A 20941-nucleotide genomic window follows, 5' to 3' on the forward strand; every position below is an offset into this window, starting at 1 on the left:
TATAAAGGAGGAAGGAGTGAGAAAATGTGTTTGTTTTTCTTTATTAAAATGTACTAGCTGATTTCATTCAGTACCAAGATGAAATGACTGCGTGGTTGGCAAATGAAAAAAACAAGTAAACTAATTTCAATTCCTCCACTGCATTTTCCTTTACAAAAACAAACTAGAGATGAGTAACTCAAAGGTCATTTGGAGATTTGCGTTTTATAGGTTTTTACTACAGCACAAAAAGAAGAAAAGGAAACACTTTTGGGAAGCTGCATGTTCGAGAGAATACAAATTCATTTGTGGAGTTGGTAGCCCCATAAGGCTTAATTTATTCCAGACCTCGAGGTCATAACGGAAATGCAAGAGCTTTGAAAGAGGCTTGTTTTGTCTTTCTTAGTGAATGTCAGCAGAGATCCTATCAACCAGACAATCCCCTGTGAAGGCCTCGTCGACACGACAGCCATCGGCACGGATCCTCAGCAAAAACCACGAGAACCAGACAAGTCCTCTACACAGACAGTGGAGTTTGGGCTCTTTGCCACTGCCACCTTTTGGCTTGCTTAGTTAGGGACACGTATACACGAATATTCAAAAATATTACTAATTTGACCGCACTGACACTAATGGATGAGAACTGAACTGAACTGAGCTGGATGATGACATTACTGTTGAACTCATGTAATTGTTAAGTTTTCGTTTCCATCCATCATGTCTACAATATGTTGTGGTCATCCATCCATTAAAGAATAATCCAAATATAATGAATCAGTATTATTTATTTGTTGGTTTTCATCTCAATGCACTGGCATAACGTCAGTGCACGAGGGAGCAGCACAACATCCATCTCGTGGAAACACACAGGTTGAGTCAAAATAAAAGTCCCAATGAACAATGAACTCTTGCACATTTTCAGCATACAACAGTCAACAGCATAAAGTAAAAACAAAATAATAGTAAGCAACATATCGTAAAATAAAATATTATGGTTAATGAGAACATATAACTTGAAGACCTTTACAACGGGATTGATGCAACGCCGAAAAATCTTCAGTTGAACAATGACACTATTTTCTTATAGAGCTGCTGTTCGGCCGAAATTTACTCTGTTTGCCTCATTGAATCATTATCACTGTAAAGCTGCTTTGAAACTTATAAACAAAACATAAATAAACTTGACTTGACTTTTGTTTGCTAAATCATATTTCTTTACTGTAATTTTCCACTGTTGGGGAAACAACCACAGTTGAAAGCTGAAGCTTCTCTTTTAGAAAAGCAGCTACAAGCTTCAAATCAACATGAGTTAAATATAAGGCTATTTTATAGGCAAGGTAAGCAATTTCGAAGAGGCTAACAATAGCAAGCTAGCTTTGAAAGCATGAGATCCCACCTACAAAGTTTCCAAAGTCACACCTCCTTCAAAACACATGAACACACACAGCAGAGTCTGCAAAGCATCACGATAGATGGCGTTAAACTACCTCATGTCTCAAAGCACATAACATTACAATAATAATGAACATAAAAAAACTTACAGAGCTCTTGTACCACCTGACTGCTGCAGATTAATTTTGCCGTATATAGTATAATGTCCTGAGTTGCCATCTCGTGATTACGTTTATGACATGGCGTGAAAGCAGGAGAGCGCAGCAGGGTGTGCGGAGGTATGGAAACAGGGAACAGGGAACACAAGAAAAAACTAAATACTAGAGGGGTAAAAGGCAAACAAGACACACTTGGGGATGATCACAGAGCTAATCAACTAAAAAAACTACAAAGGACTACAAAACATGGTGCAGAACAGGAAATAACATAAAAGTCCACACAAGACCAGGGGAACACAGGCTGGAATTAGGACATAACACATCTAATGAAATTAGAAAAAGAAGACTCTCGACTGTGTTAATGTTAATGTAACTAACATGAACTACCCAATGAGCAATATATTTGTTAGTGTATTTGTACATCTTTGTTGACGTCAGTTAAAAAAATACAGCTGTTCATTGTTTGTTCGGGTTAATTCAAAGTGCATTATATTGTTAACAAATACAACATTTTAATAATTTGTTAGTAAGTGTTGAAATTAACATTAACAAATATTAATAAATGCTATAGAACAACAGTTCATTATTTGTTCACTGCAACCGTATTGTAAAGTGTCACCATAATATCTAAATGGAAAACATGTCAAACTGCAAAACAAATAAGGGATTTCTGGATAAGGACTCAAGTGAACCAAATTAACTGATTAATTTTAATATGAGGATGATCTATGCGAGTATGACTCTTAGATCAGTTAATGACCATACATTACTAGCTAACTAGTGGCCAGATAAAAAGATGAAAATGTTTTTAGCACAGTGAAAATTAGGCCAATTGGAAATATCTTGCTGTAATGACACGGATCATGCCATGTTTGATCATAGTAGGATGATTGATCCATCTCAAAAGTTTTAAAAATAATCCTTCTTGACTGACTTGTACTTTAAACAGACCCTCATAAATAATTCAATGCAATTTTGCGACAATACATACTTTGATGTACAGTATATTCTTCAAAAACCATGTTTAGCTTTCTCTTTTGCCTATTAATATTTCACGGGCTTGCAGACATGCCGCTATGATGATGCAAGGCAAATGAAACACTTTCTAAATTAAATCCCTAGCGACAATTATTAATGTGTATTACATTTAATTGTTTCCTGATATTTGAAGTAAAACTGATTATGAAGCTATAACTATAAGTTAATCTCAAAAAACACGGATAGATTGCTACTCATTAGCAAAATTAGCTTGCGACAGGAAAAGCTACACTATTTTAAAGTAGCTGTGCTCAAATAACAATACTGAACATTTTTAGTAATGTCTTTCAATAGCTGCTCGTATTATATAATTGTGAGTATTTGGAGATATCCCAAGTTTACCAAATAGCATGTGTAATTTCACAACTAAAGTAAATGTCGAATTCCTCTCTGTAGCCGCGGAATGATAAGGACATTTCCTTGCACTGCTTTACAGTGTCTCCTTATTTTAGATATTTATTATTTAAACCACATCATCTGACAGATATCTCTATAATTATGAGGTGTTTTTCAAACGGCCAAAATATGCACAGAATTTCAAGTTCGGTGTGTTTGCATCAAAATGAGTTCAAAAAGTTAAACTATGAAAACTTTCAGTTTAGAAACAACAACATTTGGTCTTATAATGTGTGTTACAGTTAGTTTAATATGTACAAACTACAAAGCCTACATAAAATAAAGGTTGTCCCTGGGCTTTATTTACGGTGTTAAAAGAGCATTTAAGACTTTATTAAAAATGCCTTTTAAATGCTAATGAGGTTACATGGCAAATCCTTGCTGTTTATCAGCCTGGATGCTGCTTAAGTTTTTTAATTGAAGCTTCCACTCGGATGGATTGCTACAAGGTTAAAGCTGTGTTTTACATTAAATACAACAATTACATTTTTAGATATTAATAATTGATAAAGTGAAAAAAAGAACTTGCAAAACAACAAAGCACAACAACAACTACAACTAAGGACAACTAAAAAAAGCGAGATAAAAAAAAAACGCTCTCTCCTCAGCTTTTGCGACATAAGTTGTTATGTTGTGCTTATTTCTATTTTGTACCGCAAAGAGGAAACAGATGGAGGATCACACGCTTTATCTTTGCACTTATTACAGAATTGTACTGTAATAATTGGCCTTTGATGTGATTTTCATGTGCTCTGCGTTTGGAGGTGTGAAAGAAATCGTTTTGCCAATTGCACAGTTTATGCCTTGTAGAGTAATAATCTTGTTATCTTTTTTTTTTTTTTTTGATGAATACAGAGCACAGGTTACTAAAACATTAAAGGGAAAGTTCACCCAAACATTTAAATTCGGTCAACATTTACTCACCCTCAAGTTGTTCCAAAATCGGTTTCAAAACCGTGACACTTTTCAACTGAAAGTATACAACTTTAACGTTTTGAGGGCTAGAAAAGGAGTTTTGAATACGGGTTTCAAATGGCAAGTTTTTTTTAAAAAACAATACCGTTATTGTCGTGAATTTTTGAGGGGAAAAAAATGATGACTTCATGCGCATGTTCAGTCTAAAGGCATGTAGTGTTTCTTTACAAAGTGACATCGCCAAATAGAGGTCTGGCATGAATAATACAGCATATTTAGTCATTAATCAGATCCGTTGGAACGGGAATTATTTTGACAATGTTGTCGTCTGTGAGTAGCCTGGTCCAACCAGACTCTCGTACATTTAATTTGTACAGAGAGTCTGACCTCTCTCCATTGAGAACATAGACAGTATAAGAAGTGGAGAGCCATCTCATTGGAACTCAATTGAGACAAGTGAAGGCCATTTTTAGCGATTTTTTAGGACTTCCGTTCCTGACGCGCAGACTCAAACCGACCCAAACAGAGCTTTACGATGTAGATGCACTCTAAAAATTGCTGGGTTGTTTTAACCCAACTATGGGTCAAATATGGACAAACCCAGTCATTGGGTTACATCTTTTTAAATTACATTTTTAAAAAACATTTTTGCCGTATAAATGCCACGAGAAATGACATTCGTGGTATAGATACGCATTTTCATGAGACTGTGTTGGAGTAGGAGCTGTCCATGAGCTAGGAACAGGAGAAACTTTTGCTAGGAATTCTGATGAATCATTTTATCATTTTGCCTCCACGTTTCCCCGATTGCCCGCAAGCTTCTCCTCCTGTCCATACGGTAATCTCTCTTCTGATGCGACAGAGAGTCATGTAGTTATGATGCAATCGTTAGCCTACTTTTACAAAAATCTGCTTCTACGGAGCCATGACATAATGGAGCATTTTATACATTGTCATGTTTCTTTAGAAATAAATAATGGACAAATGGGCTCTTCAAACACCTCAAATGTAAAGTTATTCGCTGTCAAAGTGATGCCAAAATGAAAGGGAGTCAACGGAAATGCTAACTCAAGTGAAGTTCTGCTACAAGATGTCGGCACCCGGCCCGCTTCAACTTCCGGTCGATGGATTACCCCCTTGATTGAGAAACGTTTACTTCCTTGTAGGCTGGTTATCTGTTAAAGTTCAAAACTATTGGATTTGCCCAGAGTCACTCAAGATCAGCTAACGTGTGGTCGTGACGTTTGTCATGCGCCGAAACCAGTCGGAAACAAGAAGTCTGAATGATCAGAGGATCATGCGCCGAAACCAGTCGGAAACAAGAAGTCCGAATGATCAGAGGATTATGTTTACAATAAGATGTCTGTCAATGAGAGCTGCAGGTTTTGTTCATCTAGGAACAATTATTAATTCGAAATTTATATTTGAAATTTGTATTCATTCACCTGTCGAAGCTGGGTCTAATCATTAAAAAGACAAATACAACTATCGGCTTTGCATCCCTATCGTTCACCTTAGCTAACTCATTCACGAGTAGCGGAGCGAGCTGGAAAATCAAACTTTTTCCGAACCCCGCAGGGAGGAAGGCCACAAGCAGTATGGGCTCTATGCACGGCGTTATTTCCGGTGAAGGTGTAAGGATGCTCGATAACTTCCGCCGATCATAGAGTCCAATGCAATAGCGAGAATTTATATTGAATTTTATACTCCATGGTTATACTAATGAAACATTAGTCACAAAAACAGATAAAACAGACAACTATATATAAAATTATATATAACCCTAACTATATATAAAATTACATCTAAACGTGTGTACGTTTCGTTTCAAAGACGGGAGGTCAGTAAATATTGAAGACTCTGCCATAATCCCGTTTTCTCCGGTTTTCCTCCGCTTTAATCTACACAACCGGAAATGGACGAGCATCCTTGCGTCAAATGCGGAACTTATGCGTGCATATAGCCCATTGAGCACAAGAGTGCTCACTCGACAGTACTGACACTTTCCCATGTTATCTAGTAGATGTTTTCAGACCTTCAAAACCCCACAGTTGTGAAACAAGAAAATCCCCTCATAGTTTTTCCCACTCAATATCTTAGCACAATGTTTTATAACCTTCCGTGAGAGTCCAGTGTAGGAAGGTGAAAATCTGCTAAAAATAGGCAAGATGTAATCCCTTGCTTGTGATGAAGCCAAAGTGAGAGAGTGATGAAGGAAATGAGCAGGGAAAACCTCACATCTAATGGAGAGATCTTGAGCGCAAGGGGCTTTTTGACCGCATTCCCCAGCTGTGCCATGACTCTAAGCTTATGCTAAAGCCTACGACCAATCAAGCTCATTGTGCAAGAGTCAATGTATGCGGATTCTTGAACGATGTAATTATATTGCCATTAAAATGAGGACAGAGCTGCTCATGAATGTCACAAAATCCCAAAAAACATCAAAGTCATCTGTTCCAATTCTATACTTAATATATCTGCTGTCTCTCTCTTTTTTCCACGGTAGATTTTTGTGGGCAGTGCTCGTTTTACCATTGCTAAGCCTGTTCAGGCGGTGGTGGAGGATATGGAAGATGTGGAGGAGGAACAGATCCATGTGTGCTTGTGTGTGTGTGTGTGTGTGTGTCTTATAGCCCACTGCTTTTCTCCCAGCATGACTATGTGAGCCCCTTCACTCATATATTTCTGGTTCACACCAGTTGTATTTTTGGCCACTGCATGATGAGGGAACGACGGCAAAGCCAGAGCCGATTCTCTTCCTTGCCTTCCTCTGATGGATTGGGGACAGAATCTGAGTCTACACTAGCCTGGAGGAGGGTTCCCTGTATCAGCCTTTCAGGGTGGAACTACATCTCGGCTGCATGTATCGCGATTGTGCTGTGCTTCCTGCAAGATTTAGTATGTTAGCAGTTGAGAGAGGCTTTGTTTTAAAAGTGATTACATGTTTAATTCATACAGCCTCTATGGCCATTTTGCAGTCCAAAAATAAAGACAAAAGGAGGACAGGGTATATTTATTATTAATAATAATTAGGCTTGGGATTTTTCAAATAAACTACTTCCAAAACAGGGGAGGATTACCAACCGGACACGAAAGCAGAAAGCAATGAAACCCCATTTTACACTTAGCTTTGTGACATAAGGGTCCTTATTTGTAAAAAGTGTCTATGCACTGCACAAGGAGGAGCCCCACAAGCCACTGTTTAGTTTACAGTTTGCACAGTAAAATATAAAATGACTGTTTGTTTTTACTTCAGCAGTCTATACATTTAAGGGTATATTCCTGTAAATTTACTTAAAATCCTATTTGATCTCTTACAGTTTAATCATCATACTGTATATAGCAAGAGAACTTGTTTAACAGGATTTTACAGGATTTTACCATAGATAAACTTTTAATGTAAAAAATAATTACAGTGCAGAAATGCTATCCCCCTTTAGCAAATAATCAAAACGTAGTCCTAATTGAACATTTGTGGGTATAGACTATGCTAGCAGGCTAAAGCTACGACAGTACGCTAAGAAGTTAACTTGCAAATTCTATGCTGAAATACTAACTTTTTCATTAAAATAAATAAAAAATCTGTATCTTCTTGTACTTGACAATGGCATCTACTGATTGCCAACACCATGCAAACCAGATAAACCATGGCATACTACTCTGTTATAAAAAGATTATAGTTGGTAGGTCATGGTTTTCATAAAACAGAAGTAGAAATTAAACTAGATGACCCCCCTTTTGTTTTCCCCCTAAAGCGTCTTAGATTTCCTCTGGCTGTTTTCCTGTTTGCAGAAAACTCTGAAGTTTATGTCATCATATACGCTTGATTTATAGAATGTGTTGATAACCTTTAGGGCATTTATCAAATTGAAGTAATCTGGATTGATCTCCAGTATAGATAGCTTTTGCTGTTTATTTGACTTGGGGCCCGTTCAGAAACTTGGCTGGCATTCAAATGATGGGCAGCTTGGAAATTCTCCAATGGAGAAGTGTAGGAGTGTTGGCTCATCAGATGTGGTCTGGTTCCAGGACTGATCAGTCACAACAGACAGTCTCACATGACAAGACCCGAGCCATTAAGTACAAAAAACCCAATCAGGCTAATGTATAGCATCACTCTGAAGATAGTGTGTATGAAGATTGGACATTTAAAAAGGAAGAAAAACAAGAATAGGGTCTGTTCATTCGTTCCATTCACACTGAACACTGTTTTGTTTAAAAAATTAGATGCATTTTAAAAATTAAAATTTTAACCTGACCTCCTTGTTTTTAAAATGACATGTCATGCACGGCACACTGAAAAAGTCAAACATGTCTCTCTAGCACGTACAAAAACACTGGGAAACTAGTGCAATGGAATACAAAAACACAGGCCGCGAAGCCCCAACATTTGTTTTATAACAGGGCATTTGAATGTTTAAGAAAATAATCTTCAAGATTCTCATAATATAATGTGATATAAAGTTAGCAAAATGTAACGTAAATTAACAAATGGGGGACGAAGATTCGAGTTTATAGAGACCAAACTTGCTACACATATGATTTTGGTTAACCATAGTGTGCAAGTCATGTTTAGACCAGTTAATAGTTTAGACGAGAGAATGAAACATAAGCCAAACCACATAAAAGGAAAACTATGAGATGGAAAATTACTGTGGATACATGGTAATACATTTATCATATGGTTATTCTGTATATATACAGTAGAATATATTGGATTAAAAGGGTTCATTTCTACTTCTCAGCAAGAATTAAGAGTGTCACAACACTCTGGAAATTCTCTTGGGTCATAAAGCTTGTTATCAGTCTTAATGTGTCCTGTAACAGGACACCAGATTCTGCCAGTGGTTAGACTTCATTTGTGATGTTAGTTTTGGGGGAAATTCCACAAACCTTTGTTGGCAGAGTGAGTTTGCTGGATTATTCATTAAAAATAATTCATAATTTGTGTGTCTGATTGGCCCAGTGTTACAGTTTGTGGTAGTCTTTTGGCTTGCTTTGAGCTTGCTCAGTTGGGGTTATTTAGTGTTTAGCAATGTTGTTGATCTGTGTTGTGCTACTTTCATGTTATCACTGTGAAGCTGCTTTGATACAATCTGTATTGTGAAAAGCGCTATATAAATAAATGTGACTTGACTTGACTTGACTAGTCGAAATAGCATGCAGACGAAGGAGGATGATAGAAATGGTCTTGAATGACAAAACTCTTAACACTTACCATACACAGACAGCACCATACACAAATGATAACCAGCAGGAATGAGGGAGAACACAGGGTTTAAATACACATAGAACAGATTGGGAAACAAGGCACACCTGGGGCAAATGAACTGATAATGACAGGTAACAGGTGAATTAAATAAACAGTAATGAGCAGCGGGAAAATGGAAACAGGACTGAACCAAATACACAAAGAACAGGGAACACATGTAACATCCAGATGCTACATTTGAAAATCATAGATATATTTCCCAAACCTGAAAAGAAAATAATACCAGCAAACAAACTTCTGGTAAAAAAAAAAATAAAAATACTCAAAGACTGCCTCAATTAAATCTTTTTTTCCCCTCGTAGTTGTAAAAATAACAACTTCAGACCCTCAGGATAGTTTCAGGACATGTTTCAGCACAGCTGTCCAAGACTAAACTCACGGCCCCATGATGATTCCTGACCCTGTTATTCTATTCTGAGAGAAATGCAAAGCTGTACCGAATCACTCTCACGTGGCAGGTTTATTGTGTTATTTTTTGAATGCGAGTCTTTATACTAGAGAGAGGTTTTGTTTTAGAATATTGTTTTCATGCCAGGCACAAAACACAAAGGCCTGGTGAAAGAATAATGAATGATGAGGGAAATTAATCAAAACGGACAAGGATGAAAGGGTTGTAGTATATTAACTGGCAAGCATATACATGATACATTTCATAATTTTAAAGCTTGACTCACTCAGTTGTAAAAGTAGAGGAATAGCACAGGCACATGCAATAACTAATCAATAATACTGTCTGCAATCCCTGCACCAAAAAAAAAAAAAAAAAAAAGGTTTGTTCGGCTGACCATTTAAAAAAAAAAAAAAAATTCTTTTCTATGCATGCTTCTTGACATGTCTGATTATTTGATAAATGACTCGCTGTCCTTTCTCGCATTATGCTATGCTCAACATGTTCTTTTATCACTCATCTTGCTAGCTTAAGCATATTTGCAGGAAACGTCGATTCTTTTAAATTCATAAAAGTGAATAAATGTGCTCTTCAAAAAGGTGAGGGGGAAACATATGACCTGCATTAAAGGCATATTCACTATTCGGAGTCGTACTTCAATTTTTAAGTGTTTGTATCACATGCGTCGCATGATGGAAATTTCCATCAGCATAGTACACACATACTGTAGTTGGACTTTACCTGTGTATAGGCTACTCTAAAAATATCAAATGTTTTTTTTTTCTCTCTTTTACTGTCATTATTCCATGAAATAGGTTCATGCAATCCTTGTTATTTCATTTTCTTTTTCGCCCAAGAAAAGGTTTTTGGGTATCCATTGTCATGTTCACTGCCAATATTCGCTCTCAGTGTGAATAAGAGCTGCAAGATGCTATCAATTGTTACTGGATCATGTCCAGTTCACACAGGGACAGAGATGATAAAAAATAACACCAGCTTGTATACTTCTAAATAATGCTCTGCATGATGCAAAAGCCTTTGTTTTCTGACTATCACCCTCTCATCATAGTTGATTGAGAACCCACAAGATCCAATAACTATGGATGCAAGATGTTATTTGTGTGCGTGTGTTCAACGTGATCTCATGAGAATACGTATGTATATGTACGTAAAGTGTCGTTCTATCATACGTATATATAATTACGTTTTATATGCGCAGAAACGTATAATACTGACGTATTTACAGTACTAAAACGTAAAATATTTACGTATTGACAGCACAAAAACGTAATTTATTTACGTATGAACAAATCCACCGACGTACACGTATCACAATTTATGCATATTAATATCGTAGCATTATGTTTTGACTCTATTGCATCCCACTGTCTTATTAATGAAGTTTTCAGTCACATTATTGATATAATACTCATAAATATTAACATTTTGCTCGTTTCGCCTGCATGGTGTTAAACAATACACTATAAAACCTTAAAAAATACATTCTTTAACGTTACTCGTTCAACCATTTTGTAATAGTTTATTTACCTTGAGACACATAAAGCGTTTTCTCCTATAAAACACAACAAAAATTCACAAAAGACATCAATTTTAATAGTTTGATGTAATCCAAATCTTTAGAATCCATAGTTGTTTGCAAGAAACAACTCCTAATTCAGCGATTTCAGCCTCTTATCCAGTCATGATCTCCATTCTCAGCAGCGACCATAACGTTACAAGTCAAACCCCGCGCTGGTGATGAATTCAAATTCAAATATTGCACCCATACGTCATCTTTTACGGCAGCGATATCAAACGTTCATTGGCTCTTCCCTGCTTCGTCACAGTTTGCGACATGAAGGACTGTAGACGGTTGGTTAGTTTAGTTCATTTGAATTTTGAAATGGAGAAGCGCGAACCAACCGAAGCCGGATTAACATTTTCATTAGTAATTTAATTTCTGCTCTGTACTTCATACAAAACTATTGCAATACTGCCAGAGAGGACTGCGACTGCAACGCTTCATCATGTGAACGGCTTTTGGTATCGGTTTTGACATTTTCGCAATAAATAAATTATTGTGATTATACTTGTCTGTTAGTTATGTTTTTCTTCATAATTGTAGTTTTTTACGTAGTTTTAAGGAATTGTTATGGTAGGTTTAGGGGTAGGAGTAGGTGGCTCAAAATATATTTTAATGCTATATTGTTAATAAAACTGCCCTTTCCCAACACCTGTCTGTTACGTTTTATCCTTTTTTATATTAAGTATAAAATGGGTATGTTTAGGTTTGGGATTAGGGTTACGGGATCTTACATTATCTATAAAATAGTAAAAAGGGAAATTATCCAGATATCTTTATGATATAGAATATACGTAAATAGTTTACGTTTTGTAGCTGTAAAAACGTAATAATGTTACGTTTAAATGTTGCAGATACGTCTATATTATACGTTTCAGCATCTATCCAAACGTACTAAAAAGTACGTTTTCTATCTTTGCAAAAACGTAAAATAGCTACGTATTAACAATGAGACCAGGCTGGTGTGTTTGTGCTTGAGAATTGTAATTTGGCCTGGTAATCGTTTTATACTCATGAAGATAGCATGTCTTGTATTTTAAGAACAACAGCACAATGAGCTGTAATTTCATGCAGTCACAAAAGCTGGCACTGAAAAATGAGGCAAATCAAAAGAAAATGAATACTTTGAGAATAAATGCAGACAAAAGAAATGCTTTGAATAAACATTTAAAGAAGATTTTAATCCCAAAAATGTCATCATTTACTCAACTCATGTTGTTCCAAGCCTACTGTAAAAGACATCATGGAACACAAAAGGAGATGCTTTAAAGAAATGTTCATGCTGTTCTTTTCCATATAGCAAAAGGGAAATGTCAAGCTCCAAAGCTCCATAGAAATATCATAAGGGGCCGTTCACACAAAGCGAGTTTTTGCAGTCTACTGTGCTGCTTTTTCATTATTTTGACGTGTTTTAACATTGCGCTCACATTTTTTGCAGTGCCTTGTGCTTGAGATGCCATTCTAAATTATGTGGTGCTCAAGTTAAATAAGTTTAACTCCACTGACCTGTATCCCGCAGTTTTAACCGCACTCTGAAACAGTTTTTTCATGGATGGTTCCATAAACCATAAAAATCCATGAAAGCTTTTAATTGTGAAAAATGAACTTTCGAAAAAAGGTCCTTTATAATACTAAAGTATTATTTTACACCAAGAAAAAATAACTGATCACTGAAAGGTTCTTAGGGAACCAAAAATGGTTTCTATAGCATTACTACAAAAAATAAAAAAAATAAAAAATATGATATGCCTTTAAGATGAATTCTTCTATGGTGTATGTTATTGAATGCGTGCTGTTCTTATGTGAGCGCGCACGCTTGAGAGTGAGAACGCTCGCGCACAGAGGAAGATGATCTCTCCATCCCTCCGGTGTTTCCACTTTGATTTGTAGCGACGTTTGTCCCTATATGTTATTTTAAAGGTGCCTAAGTTTGTTTTGAGGTCAATTTCCATGTATCAAAGGTGCATGTATATATATATATATCACTTTAATTTTCTCATAATACACATTGCACATTACCTAATTTTGACAGTTTGTTTGAAGATTCAGTCTCTCTAAACCCCTTTCCATGAGATGACTGATTGGTCAGATGGCCTAATCTGCTGTGATTGGTCTACTCAGGTCTGATTGGTCATCCGTCTGTTGTGATTTTTGTCTACTCTATTTCTATGATATATTGTAAGTCTTACAATACACATTTGTCCTTGACAATTATGGAAATCCAATTTGTCAGCACTTGGAGGCGACGGGATTCCATGTTTTCATCAGTAACCACATGCTGTGGAAGAGTGTTATCTGAGATTTCCGACGGGGATGCCTTCACCTCTAATGAATTGTTGTTGTTTTTTTAACCAAAGAAAAGATTGTTTTATCATCTCGGTGGGATTTATTTCTAGCCAGTGCTAATTAATACAAAGAGAGGCCTAAATGGTTGCAAGCAAATACCCAGAGAGCTAAACCTCATTTTCTTTCTTTTGAGAAAATTGAATTATTGTACTGTTCTCCTAGGGAGTGATTAACAATGAAGTCACTTCACCTCCAGAAAGCAAAGACAATTGGGTTGTGTGTTAAAATGAGAATAATATTTTGAAAGTAAAGCATGTAGGTCTATAGAAAAAAATATTTCAAGGGTATGACACTCTATGCTTAATGACATAAAATTCCTGAGAGTCTCGCCATTATTGTGCAATCCTCAATTTCATACTTCTATAGGAGTAGAAAAAAAAATCAGGGGTTGTAAAAGTACTCGAGAGTTAAAAGTAAAAAAATTACTTCAGTAAAAATAGAAAGTCCTCCATTCAAACATCCCTTCAGTAAAAGTACAAAAGTATCCGATTTAAAACGTAGGCCTACTAAGTACCAAAAGTAAAAAGCAAATATTCAAATTATCTGTAAATATGAATAATTAAGCAGATCAGTTGTTTTGCCGCAGCGATCTGCAATGTTTTGTTTGAACAAATGATGCAATTAAGAATTTGTTAGCTAGTTGTTTACAAGACATTTTTTTTTTTATATGAAATGACTTGGCTAACAATTGTAACAGCAACACTAAAGAACTTTTCCTCTGCAGTCCCCCTACAGGTTGGAAGCGGCATTATCCGTTACCGCTGTCTAAGACACGAAACGAGCAGTTTGTGTGAGAAAACGAACAGTATTTATATCGTTTTTACCTCTTGTAACCACAGCCACGTCCAAGTGATCTGAAGGCACAGGCACTTTGTGGCTGTGGTTAAAAGAGGTAAAAACAATATAAATACTGTTCGTTTTCTCACACAAACCGCTCGTTTCGTGTCTCAGGCCATCAATGTGTACTTACATTTACGAGTCATTAAATCATGTTTAATTTGGACTTCTCTGTGCATGCTTTTTGAGGTGGTGACCATAGACCACCATTATATAACTAATAGACACAAACAGCTTGACCTAAAAATATCAAAATTGAAACTACTGTGGAAACAAAGACACCTAGCTACATCTTGGATGCCTTTGAGGTAAGCTAAAACATACCAAAAAATAATTTCAAAGTGAACTATGTCTTTAATATTGTAGTGGAGTAAGAGTGAAAGATGCAAATAAAATATACTCAGATCCCCTAAAAAAATACTTAAGTAAAATAATGAAGTATTTTTACTTTGTTACTTGCCACCACTGAAAAAAATGCATATATATATATATATATATATATATAGTTTTTATAGTTCATCAATTTGCACCACAGCAAAACGTCATCTCCAACATAAAATCTGAAGAGTTTGCAAGAAAGACAGCAACATTAGGTGGCACAAGCTGTAAAACTTTTGTCTTAGATAATTAGAGTATGTTTCGCCTGTCTGTGTCGACTTCCAATGACTCACAATGCAATGCGTCACATTAGCTATAGTGCAAAGACATGCTCTATTTCACACAGTCTCTCCTGTCCTTTTTAGCATGTTTAATTACGTTCTGGGAGTAAGAGACAACTAGTCGAAAACAATTTGTTTTAAAGGAACAACTCATCATCAAATTTAATTACCATTAACCTGAGACATGCTTGTTTGGGCCATTTCATTCTGCATAATTCAACATTCAATGCATTAACAAATCTGAGCAGCGTGCCAATAAAAATGTTAATGAAAGATAAAATTTGTATTAAGTTGTTCAAGATCTTGCCATTTTATTGGAGTATTTTTGCTTTGTTTACCAATCAGTTAAACTATTTTGATGGTCAACTTTAGACATTCATTCTACTACCTGTAAGTAACTTTGCAGATATGTTCATTTACTCTCATTAGAGCACAGTATTTGTAAACTGTTAGTTTATAGCTAGGGTTCGTAGAAGTTGACATGTAGTTGCATAGTTCCTTATATAATATCTAAAGTGGACCAGCGAAATAAATTGGTACCATAAAAATATCAAAATATTCATAAACCAAAACTTTACTCAAGCAAACTTTTGTAAGAAAATAAGACTAATGATATATTATCTTTATGGTGTATTCTTCTCCCTTTTTTTACCAATTGTTTTATTTTATTTATCCTTTATTTAATTCTTTATTTAATTCCTTTATTTAATTCTTGTTTATCCTGTTTTATTATTTTAAACTTAATAAACCTCCTTGCATTTCGTTGAATTTATGCTTAAATCATATATTGTACGCAAGACCAAAATTAAAAATCGTCCGCAAGGCCAAAATTCTGATTAGTAAAATATTTTTTTTCTTACATACAAACATGCATATATATTTTGAGGTGGGAGTAACCTGACCTGCCAACAGGAGAGACATTGCACAAATGGAACAACATGGGTTTTTCCAGCAGGTCTATTCTGATAATGACTGAACTTTGAGTTGATGTTTAAAAAAAAAAAAAAAAAAAAAAACACTGCAAAACATGCATTTACACAGTCCCTAATGTCACATTTGCAGAAATAACAACTCTCACATACATTAGTAGCTATGAAAAATTACGGTTATGCAAATCTATTTTTTTTTTTTTTTGCCTAGTTTGCCTAGTTTGGCCTTCAACTATGCCTTGAAATGGGCTGATGGCCCATTCAACTTTGTGCAACATACTATGTGCTAAGTTTGCGGTTACAAAAAAAGATTGGTACAGTAAAATTGCTCAGAATCCTGATTTCGTTAGGTCAGTGTATTTATATTTTTTCATTAAAAAATGTCTGACCAATTAAAAAAAATATTGGTGCAGTAAAATGTGCCAAAAATTTGCATTTCACAAGATCAATTCACCCTGTATTTAAGCACTTTTTCTGATTAAATTATTTGGCAGAGAAATTAAATTCTATTCTAACAGCATTTAAATTAAATTCTATTCTAACCATTGTGCCATATAAAAAGGGGAAGTGACAAACGTATACGTAGCTGGATTCTGCTTTGTACAAGACAAATTCCTTTAACAAAATCAAAATTGAGCACTTTTTTACTGTATCAATGTTTACCAGCCATGACATTCTTTTTTTTTTTTATATGAACCATTAAACCTAGCATGTTTTCTTCATAGTAAAATGGCATAAGATGGGGAATAAGTTATCATGGTTTACATTAATAAAAATTTGCAACACGTGATCACGCAAAAAAGAAATAGTCGCATGTGCACAAGAAACTTTGAGTGCTCACAATAAGTTGCGTCCTCAACAGGTTCTTTTGCACCATGGAAGTCTGTAAATTTATTTCTGTATATGACATTTTTAGCATCTTACCCTATGAGTTTTGTATTTTTAATTTTATTACCAGCTGTAATACTTAAGTAATTTGTAAATTTGACAGCGTACATTTTTTGAGGTCCCTGAGTTGGGTCAGAGTCTGCATCTCTAAAAGTGAAAAAAAAAAAAAAAAAAAAAAAACAACAACAAAAGAAAAAAACAAACAAACAAAAAAACCACCTTAGATGATTCAAATAAAGAGTATGTACTACATAATTAACCAACTATACAACATAATTTTGCACAGCAATAGTTTCTGTCTTTTTTTTTTTTTTCACAGTCATTCCCAGGCTAACTACACACGCGTACCATCATGGAGTGCAAACCTAGAAAAAGATTCTCATTCCCACCAAATCCCATTTCCAATACTTATGGTAGAGATTACACTCATCTTCCAGGAGCTTTAACACCTAAGCCTGTGCTGTACAATACAAATACTAATTTCTGTTCCATTCTTTATCTTCCTTTTTTATTTTAATCATTCCTTTCTACATAGACCTACACTGACCTGGCATAACTTTTGACATTCAAGCTAAATCTCTAATCTTCTCTATAAAACTTTATTTTAAGTTTAAAAACTCAAACTCATACTTGCCTGACAAACTTGCAAACTCAAAATGAAGTTATATTTTCTTGCTTGCGCTGGTTGAACTTCTGTCTCAAAATCCTATATCTTTGCAAGGGAAGATACAAGAATGCCACAATAACTTCTGCATATATTCATATGTTTATAAATTCAGAATATAAGCACTGCCTGTAGGATCCAACAGTCTGATCTTCAGTAAAAAATAAATAAATAAATAAAAATAAAATAAAAAACCCTCCTATAAAGAATTATTTTGTAATTTAAACATTTTTCATGACAAATTTTATGACCTTTTGTACAAAGGAGGTCATATGATCAGGGTCACAAATTTGCTTATATATTTTTTTAATATACACAGTATATATATATATATATATATTATATATATATATATATATATATATATATATATATATATATATATATATATTACCAATAATAGATATACAACTAAAACTGTAAACCAATGTCTGCATTTTTATATATACAGTACAGACATTGGCAAATCTCTGTAGATTTTTTTTTTTTTTAACCTTGGCAGAAGTTTTTATATAAGTTTTTCTCTCTGCGCTGAAGCTACATCAGAGACATCTACATGAAAGTTTTGCGCTCGCCCTCACTTCCTCCAACTTGCTTTAATCCAAAATAAATGGTTTCTAGGGAAGAAAAGAGCAGATGCTATCAAGCGTAAAGTTCACCACCCTCAGTGCTTCACTAATGTGTGAGTGTGGACTATTACAGCAAAAACAAAAGCAAATCAGTTAGATGTAAGGCCCCCAATTGCCTTCATATAACTTCCAGAAAATAATTGTCAGTTAGTTGGAAAGCGGTCAGTAATTCTGTGGTGCTTTAAGGTTATAGGTTGTGTGTGTCTATCTGCAGTGATGACTATGGACCAGATACTGTAGACCTTAATTGAAAAAAAGACAAGGTAATTCCCTGAATTAAGCAATAGCACTCTGACATATGTTCCTGACATATGTGATATAGTCCATTGGGGTGGAAATGCCACGGTCATGGTACTCAGGAAACGCATATACTGATAGAATGTATCTCGTGAATGCATGTAAAATAATAAATTAAATGAGCATGCAGCAACAACCCCAGATCACCAATGAGAGTCAATCACAAATAATGAATAGTACCTAAGAATAATACTAATAAATTTTTTTTTTTGAAGTATTTCATGTGTTAACTAATCAGTATGTAATATAATTGTATGATGGTGAAAAAAAAAGGTTACTTAACACAAAGTTCACCTCTCTGCCGTCGTGCGCGGTTAGGAGGAGCTCAACATCTGTCTCGCATGCACGCTCGCTCTAGATAAGATTACAGGATATTTTAACTAATAAAACTAGTCGATCGCAAGTGCCTCAAAAGATAGACCTATGGATAAACTAATCTTTCAGGCATTACACTTCAGCGTGAGAAATCAGAAGTGTGGCGTGAGAGCGTGAGAATTGGCTCAATTGCGTGAGTCCCGTGCTGAATGCGTGAGAGGTGGCAGCCCTGATTGCGTGTTTTCTGCTTTTACACTTTACAGCATGTTCTAATCAGTCCACAGCGCTCCTCTTATATGAGTAATAATGGCTCAAGGCCACTCTGCTTACAGCTGTCTTGTCAGTGAGGGCAGTCTGTTCAGCCCGATGTTGAATATCATGGTCAGTTTCATGAACAGGGCTCCCAATGCCACTTTTATAAAACCCTGAGTGCAGAAGTATCTCCAGAAGGACAACCATTCTGTCTATAGACATGATGTTCTGTCCACTTTCATATTTAGTTTGAATTGCCAGTACTGTAGGTGGTCCAACAGACTCACAAAAACAAAACAATTGTCAAAACACTGTGTTCTGCAGGGTAAGGCATTAATAATATGACTGTAACTGTCAGTAGTATATTTACCTTGTGTCAAGATGATTAATGACCCTATGATTGACAGGTGGGCGGGTCTAACCTTTGCCCTAGTTACCCATCGATTAGGTTGGTTTTGTTGGTTTTGACCTGTTGTCCGGGGGTGTGATACATAATTTTTACATTTGGTTTTGAGCTGTTGGCTGATTTTGTTTTTTATGAGGATGTGTGTCAAGAATGGTTATAGGATGTGTGTCACTCAATCCCTCCCTCCCACCCTCCACATTTCTGAGCGCATTGCTGGGGACAGTGTGGAAGTTTCTCACACAAAAGTTGAAAAAAACATTCTGTTCATTTAAAAGTAAATAAATGAAACAAAAATAAAATATATAAATAAAATATCTTACTACAATTACTGATCCAATTATTTCAAAACAAAATAAAACTCATCTTGCATTTTAGAGAGTTGAAGAAGACGTACAGCCAATGAACGTCTGACAAAAATAAAATCATATCATATACAGTATCTATCTATCTATCTATCTATCTATCTATCTATCTATCTATCTATCTATCTATCTATCTATCTATCTATCTATCTATCTATCTATCTATCTATCTATCTATCTATCTATCTATCTATCTATCTATCTATCTATCTATCTATCTATCTATCTATATATAGGAATAAGACAATGCTAAAGGGGTAAGACAAATATTTCAGTGAAATTCTCTCAAAGTCTCATTTTTGTGTAGCTTTGCTTCTCAAGTAACTTTGAAAATTTTCAGATATTTTTATTTGGAAAAAAACAAACTTTTTAGCCGTTTTAAATTAGTATTAAAACATGTCACTTGTTTCAAGAGAAGGTATCATTTTTATACAATGAAATTTGTCAACAATAATATAAATTAAAATGTACAGGTTGCCATGCATAATGCAACAGACATTCAGTAGCATGGAATATACTGGATGAATTTGTTTGAGACTTTTTTTGCCATATATGTTTCGAAGCTGTTTTAACCCAAATTAAAAAGAAATTTGATGTCCAATACACTAGATGTTGGACTATTCACTTGTACCATTTTGTCAAAATATATAATTATAATGTGATTAATAACAATGTGTAAACTACTCAAGGAAATAATTATATGTTGATCATTACATTTCTTAGAATGTAGAAAAATTAGTCAAATTTATATTATTAATATAATTTTAATATACATTTTACTAATATACATATACTTTTGGTTACACTTTATTTTAAGGTGATGTAGTTACATATTCAGAAGTGCTGAGTAATATGTATCAACTACATGTACTAACTATAAAGTTATGGTTAGTTTGGTTTAGCGTTAGTTACTTGTAATTATGCATAATTTTCTGTCATATGTGTAACTCACCTTAAAATAAACTGTAACCAAACTTTTGAATGGTGTATATTACAACTATTGTATTTTCATATATAGGCTAATTGTTTGACATTTAGCCATAAATAAACATTGTTTGTTCATAAAGCTTTTCCAATTTGAAACTGAGGTGGTTAAAACCATCAGTGTACCATCAAACCAAGCATTTTACTGATGGGAAGTAACGGTAAATAATATAATTTACACTATAAAAAACACAATGCAAAGTACACAATGTTATTCTCCACATAACATTAACCATTAGAAAGAAGTCATCAT

At 34.9% G+C, this 20941-nt stretch overlaps 1 protein-coding gene across 2 annotated transcripts in view; it reads right to left on the bottom strand.

Annotated features, from left to right (window-relative positions):
- The window catches only part of lrrtm4l1 (leucine rich repeat transmembrane neuronal 4 like 1), an 88891-nt gene that overhangs the window by 49178 nt on the left and 18772 nt on the right, over positions 1-20941 (bottom strand). Inside the window, exon 1 of one of the 2 annotated variants that reach the window (XM_089126268.1) lies at positions 9097-9119. The exons of the other annotated variant lie outside the window; for it this stretch is intronic. Within the exon in view, the coding sequence (XP_088982394.1) occupies positions 9097-9115 (19 nt within the window). The 5' untranslated portion in view covers positions 9116-9119. Of the gene's footprint in view, positions 1-9096; positions 9120-20941 lie in introns of those variants that run through there. 2 annotated transcript variants of the gene reach the window in all.

Source organism: Pimephales promelas, chromosome 23 (genome assembly GCF_988280905.1).
Source record: "Pimephales promelas chromosome 23, fPimPro1.hap1.1, whole genome shotgun sequence".
NCBI lineage: Eukaryota > Metazoa > Chordata > Actinopteri > Cypriniformes > Leuciscidae > Pimephales > Pimephales promelas.